The sequence below is a fragment of the Salmo salar genome, chromosome ssa12, assembly GCF_905237065.1.
Source record: "Salmo salar chromosome ssa12, Ssal_v3.1, whole genome shotgun sequence".
Lineage (NCBI taxonomy): Eukaryota > Metazoa > Chordata > Actinopteri > Salmoniformes > Salmonidae > Salmo > Salmo salar.
In genome coordinates, this window is record NC_059453.1 from 61,678,605 (window position 1) to 61,702,390 (window position 23,786).

Here is a 23,786-nt window from a genome sequence, read left to right on the forward strand (position 1 = left end):
TGCCGCCAGGGAATAGGGTGCCCTTTAGGAAGCAGCCTGAGAGATGAAAGTAAGAGAGGACTTCACATCAGGAGGCTTACCTTGAGCAGTGATGAGAGGACAAGATCAGGAGCGAGAGAGCAGAGTAGTGAACCTGTAGGATCCACTGCAGCTGAGCGAGATCAAAGTCCTGGCTGCACTGGCTATGTGTGTTCCACAATGACCACTGTGCTGGTACAGACATGAGCCTCACAGTTAAAGTCCTTCCCCACAACCACTTCCCCAGCCCTGAGTCAACATCACCCAGCTAGAGGAGGACAGGATATCCTCGCTGGAGTGGGAGGAGAGCGGATGGAGGGGTTTTGGGGGACATTCTGGCAAGAGGATGAGCAGACCAACATAGAGGGGGAGATAAAAACGTGACAAAGGAAAGAAGCCTCCAAAAAGAAAAGAAAAGACAAGAATTGCACATAACTGAGCCACCCTAAGTTCATTATTATGATGTAACTAAAGGGGCTAAAATGAAATCATTATTAAGACTTGAGACTACCAGGAGAGTTGTGAGCAAGAGCCAAAATCTATTATAGAAGGGTGAGGGTCAGAGGTCACTGAAGGTCAATGTCACCTCAATCAGGGAGGTCAGGGAACCAAAACAGATCCAACACACTTTACAACAGTTGCAAGTTTAGGCATGGAACATATGGAGTCCACGGTTTATTTTTCACCCCAGGATTAACAGTCCCTATCTGACATTGAGTGGGCCCTGAATAATTTCTAATGATCATGTCAACTCATAATAAACCATCCATAAAAAAACAATTATACAGTGTGCTCCAAAAGCATTGAGACAGTGACACAGCAGACAGCTTTCATTTGAGGGTATGTTCATCCATATCGGGTGAACCATTTATAAATTACAGCACTTTCTGTACATAGTTCCCCCCCCTTTTAGTGGACCAAAAGTATTGGGAAATGAATGGCAAATAATGTAGTGTCATTTTTATTCTAAATAAGAATAGAATGTTTCTTAACACCTCCACATTAATGTGGATGCTACCATGATTACGGATAGTCCTGAATGAATCGTGAATAATAAGTAAGAAAATTACAGATTCACAAATATCATACCCCCCCAAATGCTAACCTCCCCTGTTATTGTAATGGTGAGAGGTTACCATGTCTTGGTGGTATGATATTTGTGCATCGAACTTTGCATCTAACTATTTGTGCATCTAACTCACTCATCATTAGTCACAATTCATTCAGGACTATACGTAATCATGGTAGCATCCACATTAATGTAGAAGTGTTTAGAAACATGATATTCTTATTTACAATAAAAGTGACTCCAAAATGACAATACATTATTTACCATTCATTTCTATTGGGCACAAAATAATCTGAAACACAACCAAAACAAACATCCAACAAGTTTATAAAATCACAAGCTTGATGTAATCATTGTGTGCTATGAATTTGGGACCAAATACTAAACTTCTGACTACTTTAATACACATAAGTGAATTTCTCCCAATACTTTTAGTCCACTAAAATGAGGAGACTATGTACAAAAAGTGCTGTAATTTCGAAATGGTTCACCCGATATGGATGAAAATACCCTCAGATTAAAGCTGACAGTCTGCTCTATAACCCCATAGTCATTGTATCATTTCAAATCCAAAGTGCTGAAATACAGAGCCAAAACTAAATGTGTCACTGTCCCAATACTTTAGGAGCTCACTGTATATATAAACATGAATAATTTGGCCCTTAAGCATTGTGTCATTAAATAAGTCCTCAGTTACATAAATCATTTACACTTAATCTCATCCATGCAACTACTACGATTGATTGTCAATCACAATCTACAAAGTTGTACTGTTCATCTGTCATCACTGAATACATGCCTGCTTGCTGCTACTCTGTGTTTGTCAATAAAGATGGCAAGTAGTAGGTAGCAGAGACATTGAGCAGCCAGGTCACGATCAGCTTATCAAGACACTGGCGAGTGGTGACGTGTGTGCTTCAGTGCCATTTTAGTTTTTCTAACTTTCTCACTATCTATTACCAGAGTGTGCATCTGTCTGGCCATGTTTCATAAGGAATTGTTACAAAACAGGTTGTGGGGGGGACAAGATGCTCATGAATGGGTTTTGGAATGTTGACAATTTGGGATATATCTCAATTCTGACAAGTTGCTCTGATCGTCACAATTCTAATTTTGCCCCAAAGAGTGGCAGACTCGAGTGATTGACGCTATCAAACACATCAGCAAGTGACCATTCCATAAAGAGCTTAGAGTTATTTTAACATAGGCGACGTATAGTCTTATGTAACCAAGTCTGAGGCACTGCGTAATGGGCAGGTCTGTCTCACTGTCTGGAGGATCTGACTGCTATGATTGAATAGAGGGCAATCAGCACAGCTGCTTCTCTCGTGTTAGTTGGCACTGTGCCAGCGGGCATGATTGTAATCCATACCCAACCCTTCAGTAAGTCATGACAAACTTACTTACAAAGCTCAGCTTTGGACGAGACGGACTTTGTAGTCAATTCTTGCACTGGAATTTACGTTTCTGACTCTTATCGATGCCACAAAATCAGAAGTTGGTTCTAAGGGGAAGTTGACCTTTAACAGTGCTTTCAGAAGAGAACTGTGCTGAGAGGGAAGAATCAGGGGTTGAGGAGATACTTAGCATTTTCAAAGACTGTCACCCTAACCAAGACTGCAACTGAGTTTTAGAAAATAATGGATGAAGTATCTTGAAATTCTACAAAGTCATTACTGGTGTCTGCGTCAGAAGGACATAGTGCTATGGAAGTTTTACATCCACAAACCAATTTATCCAGTACATAGCAGCTACAGTATGTCTCGCCCAACACCACAAGATACTCTAAGACTGCTCATCTTACTATTATTCCACAGCTATGTTAGGCTATTTCAGATCCTGCCAAACCCAGTTCAAATACTGCTGCCCTCCATTGTTGTCTTCTATAACCCCTGAAATAATGTTGCCACCTTAACATCTATAACCATTAAATTGTGTCAGTTTTACAGAGTGCATTCTGTAGTTTCAAAACAGCATTTTATTCTAAGAGTTTAAACTGACAGCAACCGTAAAGAGTATACAGATTTTTTTCAAGCACAAGTTTCTGCTGCAACTTCATTTTTTAAATTACAATAAAGCTTGCACAATGATAGACACCAGTGCTTGTTTCTTGTAAAGTATACTGAGTATATGATGTATATTTATAATTGGCATTTTCTGTTTAACTGATTGAACAAGCTTTATTTGTACTTATATTTGTATATTGGTTTTTGTGGTGTGGTTTTCATATAAGCCCTTTTGGGTTTCCAACCTCACCTGCACACCATTTCGACCAGTTTATCTGTACTCTTTTGTCTTTCACTTGTTTTCTTTGATGCGAATAAATGAAATTAAAACAGTGCTTGTTAGAAAGTAGCAAAGTTAGTTCTCATCCCATATCTCTCTCAGGTCACACAGACGCAGAGGATATTTATCTTGGATTTGTTTCAATCTCTTTCTTAGAAAAGAGCACCTCACCTTTTCAAACCCCTGTGTACCTCTCGGTGTCCACTCAGCGATTCCCATTGTTCCCCATACCTACTTATTTTGTTGATCTTCCCTAGTGCAACAGGAAAATGTGTCAGCAGTTTTATGATATACAAGGCGAGGTCAAAAAAAGCTGTGACCTCTGACCCTAGACCTGCTGAGAATGTTAAAGGAAATACCCCCTTCTAAAGGATGTTACACTGAAGGACTAAATACCATGAAGGTGTTTGTGTGATGTCTGTCAAAGCACACAAAAACAATGTACATGTAATGGAAAGTGTTTGTGAAACAGACTACCTTAGTTCAAGCCCAGTCGAGAGGCAAGTTGAGCGAGAAAGCGAAGCTGCTAAGCAAGCATTGGGACGCTAGTTACATGGCACACACAAATACACAATTAAATCGTTCTAGGAAGCTTGAGAGGGGAGGGGTATCTGGGAAAAGGACATGGTGAGTCAGTTTGACTCTGTCCAAGCAAGCTTTTATGGCTCAATGTCTGTATTCCATCTATTTAGTGGTGCCTCCCCAATCAACACTATGCGTGGGTGGTTAATGCTTTGGGTAGGAAATGTCTGTCCATCCTTATTATCCCTGTAGTAAATCAGACTGTTACACTGTTAATCAGATTGCACTGTGATTGCCTGTCGTGTGGGATTTGGTGGTTTACTGGAAGGCATTAACATGTTAATGACATCCATATCAGATGTTCAAGACTACTATTTTCCTCTACACAGAATATTGTCCAGTGTTACCTAGTGTTTATTTTTCAGTATAACATTTCTATTGTTGACTCAGGAATTAAATAAACTCTGTAAATATGAAATTAACACTCAGTGGTGTAAAATAACCCCAGTGTTGGTGTTAATAACCAGTGTTGAGTGTGAGAGTGTGATTGTGTCAGTTTTACTCTGTGGAGAGTATAACGTTCCCATCAAAACCACGTCCACCATTATCAGCATGCTCTGCTGCAGGTGGAAATGTTAAGGATTGTTCTTATATTTGTGTTTTTGAATGCACATTGATTGATTGATTGATTGATTGATTGGATTGATTGATTGAAACCTCTCTGGGCTATGTGGGACGTGACCGTCCCACACTATTCAACAGCCAGTGATATAGCATGACGCGAAATACAAAACAGCAAAAATATCATCATTTCAATTTCTCAAACATACGATTATTTTACACCATTTTAAAGATAAACTTCTCATTAATCCAACCACATTGTCTGATTTCAAAAAGGCTTTACAGTGAAAGAAAAACATTAGATTATGTTAGGAGAGTACATAGACAAAAATAACCACACAGCCATTTTCCATGCAAGGACATGTGTCACAAAAACCCAAAACACAGCTAAATGAAGCACTAACCTTTGACGATCTTCATCAGATGACACTCCTAGGACATCATGTTACACAATACATGTATGTTTTGTTCGATAAAGTTCATATTTATATCCAAAAACAGCATTTTACATTGGCGCGGTGTTCAGAAAATGTATTCCCACCAAAACGTCCGGTGAATGTGCACATCAATTTACAAAAATACTCATCATAAAACGTTGACAAAATACATGACAATTATTTTAAGAATTATAGATACAGTACTCCTTTATGCAACCGCTGTGTCAGATTTTAAAATAGCTTAACGGAGAAAGCACATTTTTCAATATTCTGAGTACATAGCTCGCCATCACAGCAAACTATACAGACACACGCCAAGTTCGGGGTCACCTAAACTCAGAATTAGTATTATAAATATTCTCTTACCTTTGCTGATCTTCGTCAGAATGCACTCCCAGGACTGCTACTTCCACAAGAAATGTTGTTTTTGTTCGAAATAATCCTTTATTCATGTCCAAATACCTCCGTTTTGTTCGTGCGTACAGAGCACTATCCAAAGGCATAACGCACGAGTGCGGAACCAGAGACGAAAAGTCTAAATGTTCCATTACCGTTCTTAGAAGCATGTCAAACGCTGTTTAAAATCAATCTTTATGGTATTTTTAACGTAAACTTGCGATAATATTCCAACCGGACAATAGCATATTCATTCAAGAAGAAAAAGAAGGAACGGCACGCTCGCGGGATCGCACATATCCAATCCCTTTGTCCCCAGGCAGTCCACTGATTGACTGAGCTCCTATACTTTGCCCAGTGACAGGAGAATGCTGAAAGAACTTTCTGAAAGCTGTTGACAGCCAATGGAAGCCTTAGGAAGTGCAACGTGATCCACACAGACACTGTAGTTTCGATAGAGATTCAAAAGAATAACTACAATTCTCAGACTTTCCACCTCCTGGTTGAATTTTTCTCAGGTTTTTGCCTGCCATATGAGTTCTGTTATACTCACAGACACCATTCAAATAGTTTTAGAAACTTCAGAGTGTTTTCTATCCAAATCTACTAATAATATGCATATTCTAGTTTCTGGGCCAGAGTAGTAACCAGTTTAATTTGGGTATGTTTTTCATCCGGCCGTGAAAATACTGTCCCCTATATTTTAAAAAGTTAATCTTACACTACAAAGATAAATAACCTATTTTTCTAAACTAATCCAATCAATTAGATGTATTGCAGGTGATTAAATAATTCCAACTGTTGGATGTCCTAACGCTGGCTGGATTCCAAAAGGAATTACATACTGAACAAAAATATAAACGCAACATGTAAAGTCTTGGTCCCATGTTTCATAAGCTGAAATAAAAGATCCCTGAATTTTTCCATATGCACATAAAGCTTATTTCTCTCAAATTGTGCACAGATTTGTTTACATCCCTGTTAGTGAACATTTCTCCTTTGCCAAGATAATCCATCCACCTGACAGGTGTGGCATATCAAGAAACATATTAAACAACTTTACAGGTCCCGTGTGGCTCAGTTGGTAGAGCATGGTGTTTGCAACGCCAGGGTTGTGGGTTCAATTCCCACGGGGGACCAGTATGGGGAAAAAAATGTATGAAATGTATGCATTCACTACTGTAAGTTGCTCTGGATAAGAGTGTCTGCTAAATGATGAAAATGTAAATTACACAGGTGCACCTTGTGCTTAGGGCAATAAAAGGACAAAAATGTGCAGTTTTGTCACACAACCCAATGCCACAGTTTTGAGGGAGCGTGCAATTGGCATGCTGACTGCAGGAATGTCCACCAGAGCTGTTGCCAGATAATTGAATGTTCATTTAGATACCATAATCCTCCTCCAATGTCGTTTTAGAGAATTTGGCAGTACGTTCAACCTGCCTCACAACCGCAGACCACGTGTTACCACGCCAGCCCAGGACCTCCACATCCGGCTTCTTCACCTGCAGGATTGTCTGAGACCAGTCACTCGGACAGCTGATGAAACTGAGGAGAATTTATTTCGCTAATAAAGCCCTTTTGTGGGTAAAAAAACAATAATTCTGATTGGCTGGGCCTGGCTCCCCAGTGGGTGGGCCTATGCCCTGCAGGCCCACCCACTGGCTGCACCCCTGCCCTCTCATGTGAAAGATAAATTCATTAGGTCCTAATCTATTTCAATTGATTGATTTCCTTATATGAACTGTGTCATGACGTTGGCCTCTTTGAGTACAGGGAGGACAGTTGACCCCCTCCCCCCCTTTTGCACCATCCCCCAACCTACCTTCGCCCACCCAGTCCCTGTGTGAAGGAGTGGTAAAATTCCAGGAGAGTCTCTGGCCACATGGCCCATAGAGAGACACAGGAAATTCTTCCAACTCACAGAATTGGGGAGCCAAGCGACATTTGTGTTCTGGAGAAGGTATGGAAGATTGGTGAACAATCCAGCTACGAACTGGTCCGCTTGGTACAATTTTGTGATACTCAGAAGAGACAATATAGCCATATTACCATAAAACTGTTTATATAATAGCCTCAGCTTGAGACTTGCATCATAATGGTTGTATAAAATGTATTAATAAGGATAAAGCTATTTGTAATACATTGAGATGCTATGTACTGATGTTAATGTGATAGAATTGGATTTCTGTACCAAGCTTCACTCAGCCATCGGCACGCCCCCAAGGGACACAGACAGGACCAGGCGTCATTTGACAAGCCTGTTCAAGGGTCACTATAAAACTATACCCTGAGCTACATTTCTCCAGACCAGGCCTCCACTCCATGGCCAGTAGGTTTTACCATCTAATTCCTCTACTGAAAGTGAACTACACCACGTGGTTAACTTTTAGACTATCGAGACCGACAGAATAAGAACAAGTCTTTGATATTAATTATTAGTCTGCAGCTAAGTAAATTATATCATCGAACGCGAAGACCAACGAAACATCCATTCTATTACGACATTAATGAATGTCGCTTTGAAAGATCCGTTCTAACCGAGAGAGAGAGAGAGAGAACTCTCCATCAGAACGACGCTCGAACAAGGATCCCGACGACACACTGAGCGTAAATATATATTGATTGCAATTGTTCCCGAATGAGTGAGCGTTCAATTGTCAATTGTTAATATTAATGAACTCTGTGTACCTCCTCAGCTGACCGTTTATGACCCATTGTCTAACAGACCAGCCATGCCTGTTAGCCATTAGGGCACATTACCCTACCAATCCTTTGTGACGATAATTACTGTTTCTGTTAATTACTTAGTGTAGTAAATAAATGATTTTAAGACAATTGATGTATGGATGATTTTAGTAAAGACTGGGTTCGTGCAGATACAACAATTTACGACGTTTGGAATGAGACTGGACTCGAGGTAAAATACACCATTTAAACCAGAAGATAATCGGCCTATACTATAATAGAATATTATAATATAGGAAAGTTATATTAGGAAAATTATAGCTTTGTAATCTGAATATTCTCCTTGGTGCCCCGATCTCCTAGTTAATTACAATTAAACGATTAATCAGTTTAATCGCGTGATAATAATTACAGGGAGTTAATTGATAAACATGTCTTCAGTTTAATGGTACCCCAAAGACACGACAACTGTAAAATATTTGAAATTGTTGCATTTTGTTCAGTATACATGACTTTGCAAGCCAGCATAATGTGACTTGCAAGCCTGATGTGGCCTTGAATATTCCTAACGCCACTGTGTTACATGCTGACCAAACCGGCCACGTTACGTGCGCGAGCGTTGCAAAATAAATATACACCATAGGAGGCTGCTGAGAGAAGAATGGCTCATAATAATGGCTGGAACGGAGGAAATGGAATCAAAACACCTGATGTATTTGATACCATTCCACTCGTCATTACCATGAGCCCATTCTCCCCAATTAAGGTGCCACCAACCTCCTGTGAGGTTGGTGGCAAACTGCTCGCGGGCATCTGCGTAGCCAGGCGCTAAAATAGAACTTGGTTATATGAGCCCGTTCTATTTTAGACGTTTGACGCGCTGCAAGTACCACCTCTCTTATATACTCATTAGTTTTTAGGAGCATATACCCATGTGGGTGATTGAAAGATGAACGAGGTCCACACTCCAGTCCAGTTGGTGGCGGTAATGCACCTTAAATTTGGTTGCCAACCGCCATATAAAATCCAAAGAAGATAAACGAGAAGAGATTAACCAAAGAAAACAAACTAGGTTTCCCTTTTTATCTGTGGATTAATTGTCAAAGTAGAGAACACACAATTTTCTATGACTCAAAATTACAAAGATCCATCAAAAAAAGGACCATATGCATTTCAGGTAAACCCCCCCCCCCCCCCAAAAAAACAGTGTTTCTTCCAGGACAAATTAGCTAGCAACAGCAAGCTAGCTAAATGGCCATGAATGTTAATTTAACACTGAAAAGTATGGACCCGTGTAGGCATGGGCCCAGTGTTAAATTTAACACTGTCAGTGTTGATTTAACACTGGAGAATTTGCTATGTCTATTCTTTAAATTCCATTTCTGATAAAATATGATAAGAACTTTGGGAATACTGTGACTCACCTTACTGTTGGCCTATTAGGATATCTGGATTTATGGGAGAGACAGAACTTCCGAAAATGTAACACAGATAATTTAGTAGATATCAACTCAAACATAGATTTAAAGAAACATTTAATATGCACAAATTATATTAGCGAGTGGTTCCTAATCCGTGACCGGATCTTTTATTTCTAAGGCTCCGTATCCGTGAGTGTGCATAAAAAAATGTAAGGAAGGAATTTTGAAATGATTTATACTTTAACTTTTGATACTTAAGTATATTTACTTTTGACAATTAAGTGTATTTACTTTTGATAATTAAGTGTATTTAAAACCAAATACTGTTAGACTTTTACTCAAGTAATATTTTACTGGGTGACTTTCACTTGAGTCATTTTCTATTAAAAAGGTATCTTTACTTTTACCCAAGTTTGACAATTGGGTACTTTTTCCACCACTGCCTGTTTGAGATTACCATGAATTGTTTGAGGTTTAATGTTTGATTCGTTACCTTAAATAATTCAGTAATGACTCAAAGAAATTATGGTAATCATCTGTTTTTATCACCAGAAAGAAACTGCTAGCCATTGGTTTCTTACAGCTGAGAACTGCTAGCTAACTGCCAAGCACAAAAACAGTCAACTTTGGGAACACAGAACCCTAGAAATCGTCTCTAGTGATGAAAGCAAGAACTGCCGAAAATGCACAGCAATGTGGAGAAAAATTCTGTCAAGTTTAAAAAAAAGTTGTATTTAAAGAGGCATACTAACACAAAATAAACGTGACACCGTTTGTAAATGATAACACAGTGCAGGAAATGAAGAAATTGATTAAAATGCTGGAAGTGAATGCTGGAATTAAACAATTAACTATGCAAATTTGCAAAAACTGTGTGTATTAAGGAAATAGATGCCTGGCTCAAATAGAAGCATGTCTCTAATAAAAGCCAGTTGTGTTCAGTGATTTTATAAAATAAAACACCCGGGCTATTAATTGAAGTTTTACGGTTTCTCATACAATTATATTTTGTTTTAGTCAATGACAATACATGTGGCAAAGTAAATATCTGCGTCATTGCATGCTAGTGCATCACATTTCTAGATCATTTTTTTATTTTGCATATTAAACATCAAGCTTGTGAAGGACGGATACACAATTATGATAGCTAGTGACTGAGGATGAAAAACCTGACCACTAGATGTCCTTGTATACCTATATTTACATCAAATGCACTTGATATTTCATCAGTACTGCGTGAATTACAAGCCCATTCAATCTATTCTGGGGCATCAATAATAATCTTTATTGTTTAAACTCAGCAGGTGCGTACTTCAAATCATTTGTCTTCATGAATGGTTTCATGTGTGCTTGGTTGCATACCCTATCTTAAAATGTAAGAAGGCATTTGATATCACAAAGCAGGCTGTATTTCCATTTGTCCTGGATTGTCATTTCTCATTTAGTTAGCCCCACCTCACCCATGAAATGCAAATCCGTTTACAGAGAAAATACATAGATGTGTGTATGTGTCTAACAGATCCATAAGTGTTCTCCAAAATGTCCCAGATATGTCAATATACAAATCATGTGCAATAGTGACATTTTACACCAGTCCAGCAAAGTTAGTGGACTCTAAGTACTCAATTTGATCTGTGGGAATACAATGACACCGAGTAGCAGTCGTATGGTTGATTTCTCTGTTTGTTTTGATTGGGTAGGTCCCTGAAAACGGTCTCTACTTCTTTGTTGTGCAAGAACTACAAGCCAAATGTCAGAGAAATTGTGGACTAAATATGCAATATATTGAGAAATATTTCTTATTTTTATCTGATACCTGTGTATGTGCAGGAATGTTTGCGTCCCATAGATTGTAATGTTGACACGTCACCAGTGACGATCTACCATCTTGGACAACACTGGTCCTGCCATGCATGCAAAGCTAGTTAACATGATAACTGGTATACCTTGTTAGCTAACTTAGCTAGCTCATCAAACAGTATTTTCTGTGCACGATGGCACTTATTAGAGCCTTGACTCTCATATCGACCTCACTGTCACCACCGGTCATCTAGCTAGCCACGTAGCCACCAGGGTTGCATCGGTTTCCAATGGACTTGCCTAGAGCTTGCTAGCTAACACTAGCATCACTAGCATGCTAACGTTAGCTAGCTAATGATGATAAACCTTAGTCATGGGTCCGCAAAATCAAGCAAATTGTAGTGAACTCATGACAAAATCATTGACATTGTAGTGGTTTTGTTTTTTTCTTAGTGACATTGCGAATATCATCTTTTTGCCATTTAATTCTGATTTAACTAGCCATGTATCTAATCTGGTTTCGACATGCGAAAATGAATGAGACATACTGTGAGAATTTACGCACTAACGGATACGGAGCCTCAGAAATAAAAGATCCGCTCACGGATTAGGAGCCACTCCCAATATATTAAGATACATCAGTGATTTGAAAAGAAATAAAGGCATGTCTTCACCTTGTTTTGATTCATGGAAATCTAGGCAAAGAAGGACATCGATCAGTCTTTCTAAAATACCAGTCCAGTGTGCGTGTCCATAAATTAATAGCCATCGCTACGGCCACTCTGTCCTTTTGTGCCTCCATCCAGTCAGAGAATCTGCTGGAAGAGCATGCCACAAAGACGATGCTCTCTCTCTTCTCATCATCACGGAAGCCATTCAAAACGCACTCTGTTGTCAGACTTCCACAGCGAATAGAACTCTGCCAGGTCTCCAAAATTCCAGAAAACCAGAACTCGAGGCATGTGACGATGTTGTTTCTCTCATGTTCCACAGGTGGCAAAGCTAGCACCAAGAGTCTTTTTTAACTTCAATTAAATAAATAGCTTTTAAAAAACAGTATATTTCTTAGTTAATATACTGTATATTTGCTCTGTAGTTATCTATATACAAAATCATCTACTTGAATTGATTCATGAAATCAAAAAGCAGTGTAGTTAAATATTATAATCAAATATAGTATCTGGATAATTGGATAATGAATTGTAAGAACAAGGTACTAAATGGGGAGTTTTTTCGTATTGAGTCAGCCATGGAACTGTAGATGTAGCTGTTTTCTGGTAAGCTAGGCAAAGATCTTAGCAATGAACTCACGGAACCTCTTGGCGTACTGCTCAGGGTGAACCGTGGAGATTTCTGCTCCAGACTAGGAATCACAAAAACACAACATGTCAAATACAGATATTGATAAACCAACAACTAACTTTCAGATAGAAAACATCTTGAAAAACAATTGAAAAATGTGGGTATTTCCTACCCCCTAAAAGGTTCTAAAGTACAGTTCAGAATGTATACTCACAACTCTATTGTAGGCATGCACACATCAGTGTGTCACTCACCCCGTGTTTGACGGTCTTGGCAGCATGAGCGGCTTTCTTCTTGGTGTCATAGTGAGTCAGGACGTCAATCAGACCCATGAAGTATACCTCCCTCTGGGGTGCACCTACAGCAGCAAGACAAGGCTATCACACAGTGGATAGATGATCATCACTCCCCTACTGACTGAGGTATACATGTAGCTACTATATTGTATACGGCTTAATACAGTATGAGACAAATCCTAACTGGATTTGGATGCACATGATACATTTTCACACAAATCTCTCATTGACACATTGATGCAGTATCAAGTAAGTAAGTCATGGGCATCTCAGGATTGTGCCCACAAGTTCATTATTCATCATCATCACTGTGTCTAAAGGGTAATCAACAAGAGTGTACGCATTCTATGGAAAATAATGAACGACGTGGAAGGAGCTGCATAGAGCCACAAGTTGATTATCCCTTTTATACCATGGCTATGATTTAACACATTTGCCAGGCAATTCCTACAATGCGGTGGCATTTGGACCTCAACTTTAGGAAAATATATATATATTTTATCTTTTTGTTTTGTATTCTATCAGAAAAATTACGTTTGACTTTCAGAAAAACATATTGGTCAAGCTTAGGCACTTAACGGTGAACACTTGAACAGGATTTTAACTTCTCTATCAAACATATTTTGTCTATAATTTAACCTAACAGGGTGGACATTTATGAGTGGGACATACAGACTAACAACATGAAACATGTAAAAATAGATACAACTAGTTATCTAGCTTTGCACCATAGTTTTCCCACCAAAGAAATTATGACACTTCTTGAATGTGGTGCCATTGTAGGAAGGGGTCGATTTCTTAAATGGAGAATTACAACAAACTAACAGGGTGGAAAGTGATATCAGAGACACACAGAACATTTTTAATAAAATAATAAATACAATAATCATGAAAAAAAAATATTGATGAAAGAGACTAACTAGGACTATAAAATAATGAAGAAAGATTTGAAATATTTTATGGCTTATATTTCTTGTGGAAGTTGATAAATAACATCTGGAGACATGGCAAAAATGTCTACATCCACTGACAAAAAGTGTTTCAAATGCAGAAGATTCCCTTTCAGGATCCATATTTTGGTGTTAAGGTAAAGGACACCTGACCTTATATTTAAAGCCTTTTGAAATCCACATTTTACACTAAATAAGAACTGATATTTCCTGGGGACAGAAAAGGAACCGCATATTAGGAATGACCCTGCCGCTAGAAATGTGAAGTAGCTAGCAAGTTTACTAGATAGCGACAGTAGTTATTAACCAAACAGACTTGCTAGTTTAGCTAACCGAACCATCACTCCTAGTTTGCTATTATTCAAATCTAATTCAACAAGGCCAATAATGTTTTCAATTCGACTTTTGCTTTCAAAAGCACCTCAAACATAGAACATAAGAATGAACTACAGTCACTGAATTCTACCGTGCAAATATACTCTGTGCTATTTAAGTGATAATGCCCAAGAAGCCGGTATTTGGAGGATATATTGACATGAGTTTTGTTAGGCCCGAGACAAAGTTGGCAATATGTCCTCTAAACACCAGCTTCGAGGGCATTATCACTTTAATACAACGGATTACCAACATATTCAAATAATGATTGACATATTTTCATTCAAAACGTTATTTTGATGAATTTATTCATACTATTTCATCCTTCCACAAGATATAGGCCCAACACAAATCTAGGGTTGCTACCCAAGCCGGCTGGTTGTTTGTTCTATCAGTTCGGTTTCCAGAGACGCGACCCAGTCGTTCAGTCTTTTTGTTCTGTATCTATGGGCGCGACCCAGTCGTTCGTTCTAAATGTTCTATTGCCATACTGGCTGGCAACGTTCTTATCCCATGCTTGCTAGCTAGCCAACTTACAGTCACATCAAACTGTGCAGCCAGAATAACCACATTAGCTGCATTTGCATTTGTTTAAGCTGTTTTCTAGTGACATTTATTTAGATACATCCATAAGAATGAGCTAATGAGGTGCGATTTCACCTGACATAGAAAATGTGCTCTCTCATCAGGACACTGTTGTTCAGAGGAGCTAGCCAACAACACAGTTAACACAATCACTTCGAACTGAAGCTGGAAAGACTGCAAACTTTGTTTCTTTTTACCTTTTTTCAATTGACATTTCTTTGTATACATCCATAAAAATGATGCCAGCTGATTCATGATTTCAACTGGCTGAGAAATGGTGCCTGCCTGTCTGTAATTTTCCGACACATTCATTACTATGGGACGGCTGGAGATCGAATTTCAATACTGAAACAATGTTGCAAATGTCAGAGAGACAGACAGCAAGGTTTATACAAATGTCTGCTGTTGAAAACTAAATGTTAGTCTAAAAGAAATGTGAGGTAATGTCTAGATATGTTTTATAGTGATGATCAAGTTTAGTAATTGCCTTTCTGGGCTGATGAGACAATGGATTGCGCAGTCAGATGGAACAGAATAAATAGGCATTTAACGTCATAGATGTAGCCGGTGGTAACTCATGGAATAGACACCGGCTAGAATGAGGTTAACCAATCAGCATTAGAACCATCATTTGTATAAAAGGAAATATGCCCTTCAAGCCAATCAGAAACAAGTATTCAACAATGCCATGGTTTATATCAATATATCCAACAGTTAAATCATCAATGACCATACAAAACATCCAAGACATCAAAAAAGAAACCATTCCTCTTTGAATCATTGTTCTGTTCAGCTACAAAATTCACTTGTTGGGGCTCAGAACTAAATAGAACACTAGAACGTAAATTGTCATCCTTGCAATATGCCTAAAAATCTGCCATCTTGGTCGGGAAAACTTTAATTCTAGAAGTTAATTATAGGATCTCTATGGGGACTCACCCACAGCACTCTGAATGGCGTAGACGTCTACATAAGGGTCAAACTCCCCGGGCCCCAGGGGTTTAAAGGAGTTCATGTAGCCAGCGATGCCCTCAGGAGAGGTGCCATAGGAGCCCACAGCAGGAGCAGGAGTCAGGCTGTTCTCCTCCTCCTCCTCCTCCTCGTCCTCTGCATCATAATCATCATACGACTCCTCCTCCATCTCCTCCTCCTCAGTCCGGCCCACATCGTGGATCCCCAGCAGCAGGCTGTAGTCCATGATCCTCAGATGCACCAGGAACTGGAGAGAGAAAAAGAGCGAGAGAGAGAAAGGGAAACAGAGACACACACACAGAAGAAAAGACAAACATAGTACAGTTAGCCACTTACAACAGCTCAGTCACATTTGTCTGTTCATCTTTCCTCCCTCTCAACCCACACTGGGGCATCCCTCTCAGCCAGCCACTCTGCACTGATGCATATTGTACTGCTGTGCAACTGATGCTGTGCCATGTCTCGGACACTCACCTCCACGTCTCTGTTGAGCTTGTCCATGATCCTCTCCTTCTCCTCCTCACTCACATAAACCTTCTGCATGTTATTCCTGAAGTCCACATCTTTGTACGTGGGCAACTCTTTCTCCTGAAAACACAATGAGAAAGAGGGGAGGGAGCAAGTCAATAAGAGAACCAATTTGGATCTACGTGTTGATCAATTTCAAAATATCCCACAACTCACTTTTGAAAATAAATCAATTTGGAGATTTTGCTATTATCTTACCTTTTCCTTTAAACTCGCTTCACGGGACACCAGACTCCCCTGATAAAAGAACACATTCTGTTTACAAACCTTCCAATTTTCCTGCCGAGGGCGCTGTAGGACTATTTTCCAGCTTGTGTTACTTGTTTATGTCTGGCTGACACCGCAGAGACTGGCTCTGCAATTATTAGTGGCCATTTACTTGTTTCCTATTTACTATCTATTTGATACTTGTTACTGTGTTATAACCTGGTCGATTACAGTCGTTGTTGTGCCTTACTTTGTAATAGCCGACTATATCTATTATCATATACAGTTATTAGCTATGATTGCTATTGCTCATCACTGCAATGTATTATCATATACAGCCCTTCATATTGAGCTATTCCAGTTCTATGCCATTACAGTGTTGAAGCTCATTCAGACCCATTTGTTACTCTGCTATAGTCATTGTAGCCTATATGTTTATATTCATTATTCCTTTCCCTGTACCTTTCAGAACCAACCCCATGTACCTATGTTCTAGTGTGTGTAAATGAAGTTTCCCTGTGTGTGTGTGTGTGTGTAACTTTGTGAGGCTGCCTTATTCTCTAACCAGGGGCGGAGAACCGGGTTTCTTTCTTTCACTGCCAGTAATTACATCTACGGTGGAACTGAGCAAAACTACTGTGGACAGAAAGGGTAACGACACCAGTACACCGTCTAGTGGTCCGTCTGTGTGAGAGCATAATCACAATATAACCACATTATTGTAAGTAGACTAACTTTATCCTGAGCCCAAACCAGTAATATACCTCATATCCACAACATGGAACATCATAGAACAGTGATGAGTGACCTGAATATATGGGCTAAATGATGTTACATAATTTCAAAAAACTAAATGTGGTTGCACTCAAAATATCCTAAACATGATGTATTGAAAAAGTGTATAGGACTTTCTTTGTGACTACTGCTGATGCAAAAAGGTATTTTATAAAATAATGTGATTGATTGATTGATACCTTGAGGTCGTACTTCCTGTGAACGTTGAGCCTGTGGCTGAACATGTTCCTCATAACAATGAGGTAGGTGTCCTCACTCTCCACGGTCACCCGGTACATGGCCAGAAACTGAGGCAGCAGCGTGCTGCCGTGACACGTCACTATGTGCTGGCGGAGAGGGAGAACCAGGGACGATGTGGGTGAGGTGATCAAGAGCTTAATAAAGTATGCCGTTATTTTATTTAATTGTGATGCTGCATCTGTATATGAGATTGCTTCTCAGCTACAGTACAGGACGTGCAGAGCATTGTTCCAGCCCAGCACTAAAACACATGATATCCCTCTAGTGGTGTGGGGGCTGTGCTTTGGCAAAGTGGGTGGGGTTATATCCTGCCTGTTTGGCCCTGTCCGGGGGTATCGTCAGATGGGGCCACAGTGTCTCCCGACCCCTCCTGTCTCAGCCGCCAGTATTTATGCTGCAGTAGTTTATGTGTCGGGGGGCTAGGGTCAGTCTGTTATATCTGGAGTATTTCTCCTGTCTTATCCGGTGTCCTGTGTGAATTTAAGTATGCTCTCTCTAATTCTCTCTCTTTCTTTCTCTCTCTCTCTCTCTCTCTCTCTCTCTCTCTCGGAGGACCTGAGCCCTAGGACCATGACTCAGGACTACCTGGCCTGATGACTCCTTGCTGTCCCCAGTCCACCTGGCCGTGCTGCTGCTCCAGTTTCAACTGTTCTGCCTGCGGCTATGGAACCCTGACCTGTTTACCGGATGTGCTACCTGTCCAAAACCTGCTGTTTTCAACTCTCTAGAGACAGCAGGAACGGTAGAGATACTCTGAATGATCGGCTATGAAAAGCCAAATGACATTTACTCTTGAGGTGCTGACCTGTTGCACCCTCGACAACCACTGTGATTATTATTATTTGACTCTGCTGGTCATCTATGAACATTTGAACATCCTGGCCATGTTCTGTTATAATCTCCACCCGGCACAGCCAGAAGCGGACTGGCCACCCCTCATAGCCTGGTTCCTCTCTAGGTTTCTTCCTAGGTTCTGGTCTTTCTAGGGAGTTTTTGTTAGCCACCGTGCCTCTACACCTGCATTGCTTGCTGTTTGGGGCTTTAGGCTGGGTTTCTGTACAGCACTTTTGAGATATCAGCTGATGTAAGAAGGGCTTTATAAATACATTTCATTTGATGATTGAAATAATCACTAATTGAATCAGCTGTACAGCATGCTAGCAGACACCCATAGAATTCCAGTCATTGCACTAATGCTAGTTAGCATTGGCTCCCAAAACTACATCCAACTTTCTTCATACTGGACACAAAGACATAAAAATGGTATCCACGAGTTCATCTGACTGGGGGAGTAGATAAAGGGCCTCATTGCTGAAATCCTGAAGTATCACTTTAATGCTGAGTTGGAACAAAAGCTTAAACACCCATCTCCAGAGTCTCCAGGACCAGCTTTGCACTCTCACTGTTACACAGTTGTGTACTAAAGGGAATAGGGTGCCAGTGTTGTTACCTGGTGATATTCAGACAGGATGTTGTGCATGTCCTCCACTTCCTCACTGGAGATCTGTTTGAGTTTCAGGGTGCGATCGTATGATGTCAGCAGCAGCCCCACTCCGTGGCCATCCCCGTCCTTCACTGGAGGGCTGCGTGCCAGAGAAACCTGGGAATCAGAGGGGATATGGAGATAGGAGACAGCCACCAATAATATCTAAAAACTTTTCCTTTGTTTTTGTTATAGAAAACATTTTACATCCCTGTACATAAAGGGGATGGTTAACCACAAAATCTAACTTTAACAGATGTTTTCATGACACTAACCTAAATTAATGTGGAGTTAATGTTTTTCTAACACAGCATCAAAACAGATGGTAGATGCATCTCTTAGAAGAAAATTGGGATATGACTGATTAAACGGGCATCGGACCAGTAAAATTCCATCACCTTTGAATGGAAACTCTTCCTCAAATCACACATGAGCCCCTATTAATGCAACATAACCTGTGACTATGAAAATGAACAGACACCACTATGTGAGAACATGCAGTGAACACACAGACCTTACCTACCAACCAATCCATGCAAATATTATGCCAACCTCATGCAAATTTAAAACTGCCCCATTCAGACCTACCCCCTTTCTAGTAGGCCATCAAAGCCACAGAGCTTATAAAGACTCACCGTGTTGGCCTGTGTGTGGGTATTCATACCTGATAATCCAGATCCTCGATTCCAAAGCGCTCTCGGAGATTGCGGAACACCTGTGGACAATACTCTTTGAACTTGAAATGTCCTGGAAGATTCTCTCTGTAGAGAAACAAATAATAGAGATCAAAAGTGTAACTATTGATGTTTATTACAGCTTTATATTATTTTTGGGGATTACCGATCATACAAGTAGAATGAACGGGAATGCCTCTTCTACTCATTCTAATTCTATGGATTTCATAAGGTTAGGCCTATATGAATTTAACATTCACAAACATTAGGACTATAATTGTACATCTTGTAGACAAACATGAGAAACACCAGAACCAGACTTCAACTTAATGACCTGATGCACTACACCTATTAACCACGAGGACATGGATATAATTTGGCCTCTATTCTGCATGTTGTTTTGCATCTCCCTCTCTCTTTCCCTCTCCTCTCCCTACTTGAGGCAGGAATTTCACACTTCATTGTTCAGAAACGGGACAACACGCTTCTAATCATTCTCCCAAGTGCTTTCAGCTGTGTACTACAACTTACGGAGGAAAGCAGAGAAGAGAACAGACTGTAAATACAAGGATCGGAATGAGCAACTTGTACAACTGAGCTCAATAACTGATTAATATTGTGAATAGTGTATTGAAGAATAATCGGAGGACAAGCTCAAATCAATTATCTTGTTGCAACCACCACCATGCAATGACCATTTTGGTTGAGTAGGTTTTGCAGTCCAAGGGCTACTGTAAAAATAGCATTGCAATAATAATTTGATTAATAATAGAGGAAGGCATTTCTGAGGACATCTGATTGATATTACAATATCTGAACCACTGTGCCTATCATTCCAAAATGATTTCAAAGGACTTTCTCATTCTTGTGCAAATTAAAAAGAATCCAAACAAAGTAAAGTGGGAGCAATCCTTCACCAGGGCCTGAATTCCTGACCAGATTAAAGGATTGGAAAAATCTACCAAATCTCATTGAGGTTTATACAGTTTACGGTCTCTGCCTTGGAAACATGCTGGACCCCATTGTACAATAACAACACAAAATGAGACATCAGAGCAGCCAATCTCTGGCCTTTGACAAATACAAGAATACACTTTCTTTTTTATTTTTTTATTAGACTCATCTCTGTCACTTCTGTGTGTCTCACACACACACACATTTTCTCTGTGTCCGATACCTTTCACATTCCTTTCAGTGGACATGTCATCGTGAGTCTAATTGCGCTGTCTACTTAGCCATTGAGCGTCATGGTGTTTGTGTGAGCTGAGCTGCACTGAGAGATTAAACAGTCCCTGCTATGGTCCACACACAGGACATTTCTTTCTCTTTTAGAATAGTATGAGCACTTTACTGTAAATCCTCCTTCTTACAAAACCTGCAAGGCTCCAAAGCTCTCAACAATGCTTTGGGTAGCAGTGTTTCCCACAAACACTCCCTCTCACATCTCTGCACAGAATGCAGCTTCATATGTAGTGCTCGCCTTTGAAATTCAGATAAACATAGACAAACCTATCTTCTAATATGCAATTATTGCAAGAACAGAAAATTGGTTTGTGGCAGAGATCAGGGCCGGTTCCAGGCATAAGCAACATTAACGGTCCCTTAGGTCCACATTGCGAATGGGGGCCCTTGACAAAAAAAAATTGTATATGTTATTTTTTGGAACTCAGTCGGGGTCTCAACTTACTAAGAATAGTAGAATAAACCATGTGCAATTCCAAAATGTGGTTGTGCATCAGCAGTTTCTCTTGTTATGTCAGTCACTGACTGTCACTCAATTAGCCATGTCCGCAAACAATTTTTAGACTGGTAGTTAGCTGGCTAGACTATCTACATTTGTAGTAATTATGACCGAATACCGACTGGGCACGCAGTACACGTGCTCCAGGGGGCTCCCATTGATTTTGTTCATCATTTTCACTCAGATATCATAATAACATGGCACAAGACACTACAACATTTGTAGAATTGCAGGAAATGTGCGTTAAAACTTGCAAAAATGTATCTCCACACCATGGCAAAATAGGTATATTTGCAGGAAATTAGCAGTAACGGCAATTGTATGCTCTCTGCCCCTTGACAAAATGAGTGGAATTGCATGAAATGTGTTAGAAAATTGCAATGTTTTCTCTCTGCCCCATGGCAAAATGTGTATAATTGGGTAAAAACTTGCCTTAAAAAAGGTCTGATGGAGGCTGTTTTTTTTTTTATCTCACTATCAAATCATTTCTGGGTAACAATTAAGTACCTTACTGTGATTTTTTTACAATTTCAATTTAAAACATTGACAAAAATAGCTTCTTAGTAAAAGCCATCGAGAGCATCCTGATCGTTGCATCACTGCCTGGTATGGCAACTGCTCGACCTCTGACCCGCAAGGCTCTACAGAGGGTAGTGTGTACAGCCCAGTACATCACCGGCGCCAAGCTTCCTCCCATCCAGGACCTCTATACCAGGCGGTGTCAGGGGAAGGTCCTAAAAATTGTCAAAGACTCCAGCCACCCTAGTCATAGACTGTTCTCTCTGCTAACGCACGGCAAGCGGTACCCGAGCACCAAGTCTGGGTCCAAGAGGCTTCTTAACAGCTTCTACCCCCAAGCCATAAGACTCCTAAACATCTAATCAAATGGCTACACAGACTCTACCTACATGTACATATTACCTCAAATACCTCGACACCGGTGCCCCCGCATATTGACTCTGTAACGGTGCCCCCTGTATATAGCCCCGCTATTGTTATTTACTGCTGCTCTTTAATTATTTGTTATTCTCATCTTACTTTTTGGGGGTATTTTCTTAAAACTGCATTGTTGGTTTAGGGTTTGTAAGTAAGCATTTCACTGTAAGGTCTACACCTGTTTTATTTGGCGCATGTGACAAATACAATTTGATTTTATTTGAATTTCTCATGCAAGAATTTTGCTAGGACTGTCTGGGAGTGGTCTGGGTGGGGAGGGGAAAACTGAAAATTAGCTATTATTGGCAGAGAGGTTTCGAACTCTTATTGGTCTATTAACTAATTTACCACATGGTGCTGTCACAATGGAAGGCCAATAATCCATCCCACCAAAACAGGCTGAAATTTCAGCCGGTCTTTTCAAACACTAATAGGCCATTATCATCATGTTCTCAGTTTCACAGTATTATTCTAACCTCAGTGTGTAAAATAACATTTTTGATTGCACTAGGCCTTTAAAACAACACCATTTACTCTACACCCCCATGGAAAAATGTGTACAATTCAAGGAAATTAACTTTAAAACTAAAAGGACCACCAAATCTTGCTTAGGGCCCACAAAAGGCTAGAGCCGGCCCTGGCAGAGATTGTGTGACAAATTTGGAACAATTGAGTCAAGAAGGGGATTTATTATCAGATGACATGATTAACTCTCCACTTGAGCAAGGATCAATATATCTATTTTTTACGGAGTTGTATGTAGTCTAGTAAAGTAGCCTACTTGTTGAAGAGATGGTTGTTGACTTTGATCTTGGTATTGGCTTTGAAGTCATCAGGAAGCAGCATGACGGGGACAGGCACCTGGACCAGGTCATTAATCTGCAGAAAGTGGATACGTTACACTGTTAGAACACACACAATAATAATAATGATAATAATAACAACAACAATAACATCAACAACAAAAACACTGATTTAATCGACGTACCGAGTGATTGACTCCCCACATAAGGACGCTTAGAACAGGGTCACTTGCTCGGAACACCTCCACTTTCTGCTGTACAAAATGTTTCTTCTTTGTCTTCGTTTTGGGCGCCAGGATACTCAAAGGGCTCGAAGTGGCACCCGGAGAAGCCATTGCGCGCTTAAAGTACAGTAAACAATAGTCTGAGTTGGTTGCAATGAAGAACAGAGGACAACAAAAAATCGTTATTGATTTTGTTTACATGAATTCACCTTAGGTTTGATGTTGCTATTCGGTCCCAAGTTTGTGACGGTGCCACGACAAACTCCTTCAATGACTCCCTGGTTTAATTATTTCCTCGTGACTCTGTTGCCCAAATAGTCGCCGAAAAACAAACTCAGATCACATTAAAGACACTCGCCATCATCTGGCATCACCTACCCAGTGTCCAGTTGACAGGTGCGCAACGATTTCAGCGCT

General features: G+C 40.0%; 2 protein-coding genes across 3 annotated transcripts in view; both read right to left on the reverse strand.

Moving 5' to 3' along the window:
- Positions 1–864, reverse strand: part of LOC106565450 (G-protein coupled receptor 182) — a 3,632-nt gene extending 2,768 nt beyond the window's left edge. Inside the window, exon 1 of the mRNA XM_014132601.2 lies at positions 81–864. The gene's annotated coding sequence lies outside the window, so the exon portion shown is untranslated. The remainder of the gene's footprint in view (positions 1–80) is intronic.
- Positions 865–9,555: 8,691 nt separating this feature from the next.
- Positions 9,556–23,786, reverse strand: LOC106565451 (phosphatidylinositol 5-phosphate 4-kinase type-2 gamma). 2 transcript variants are annotated; one of them, XM_014132602.2, is made up of 11 exons: positions 23,579–23,786; positions 23,331–23,486; positions 23,124–23,221; positions 19,656–19,752; positions 18,959–19,108; positions 17,448–17,594; positions 16,465–16,503; positions 16,213–16,326; positions 15,706–15,985; positions 12,815–12,918; positions 9,556–12,621 (listed from the first exon to the last, which is right to left on the reverse strand). In XM_014132602.2, exons 2-11 carry the CDS (start codon positions 23,478–23,480, stop codon positions 12,541–12,543), a joined length of 1,260 nt encoding a protein of 419 aa, XP_013988077.1. In that variant the 5' UTR covers positions 23,481–23,486; positions 23,579–23,786; the 3' UTR covers positions 9,556–12,540. The 2 variants fall into 2 exon arrangements, with proteins under 2 accessions (XP_013988077.1, XP_045547565.1); XM_045691609.1 differs by having other exon boundaries at positions 23,331–23,786.

Excerpts from the sequence above, each read along its gene's own strand:
- LOC106565451 (XM_014132602.2), bottom strand. The coding sequence starts at position 23,480 with ATGGCTTCTCCGGGTGCCACTTCGAGCCCTTTGAGTATCCTGGCGCCC. Across the intron at positions 19,753-23,123 it reads AACAACCATCTCTTCAACAA|AGAGAATCTTCCAGGACATT; the intron begins GTAGGCTACTTT and ends GTTTCTCTACAG. Across the intron at positions 12,622-12,814 it reads CCAAGACCGTCAAACACGGG|TCTGGAGCAGAAATCTCCAC; the intron begins GTGAGTGACACA and ends TGTGATTCCTAG.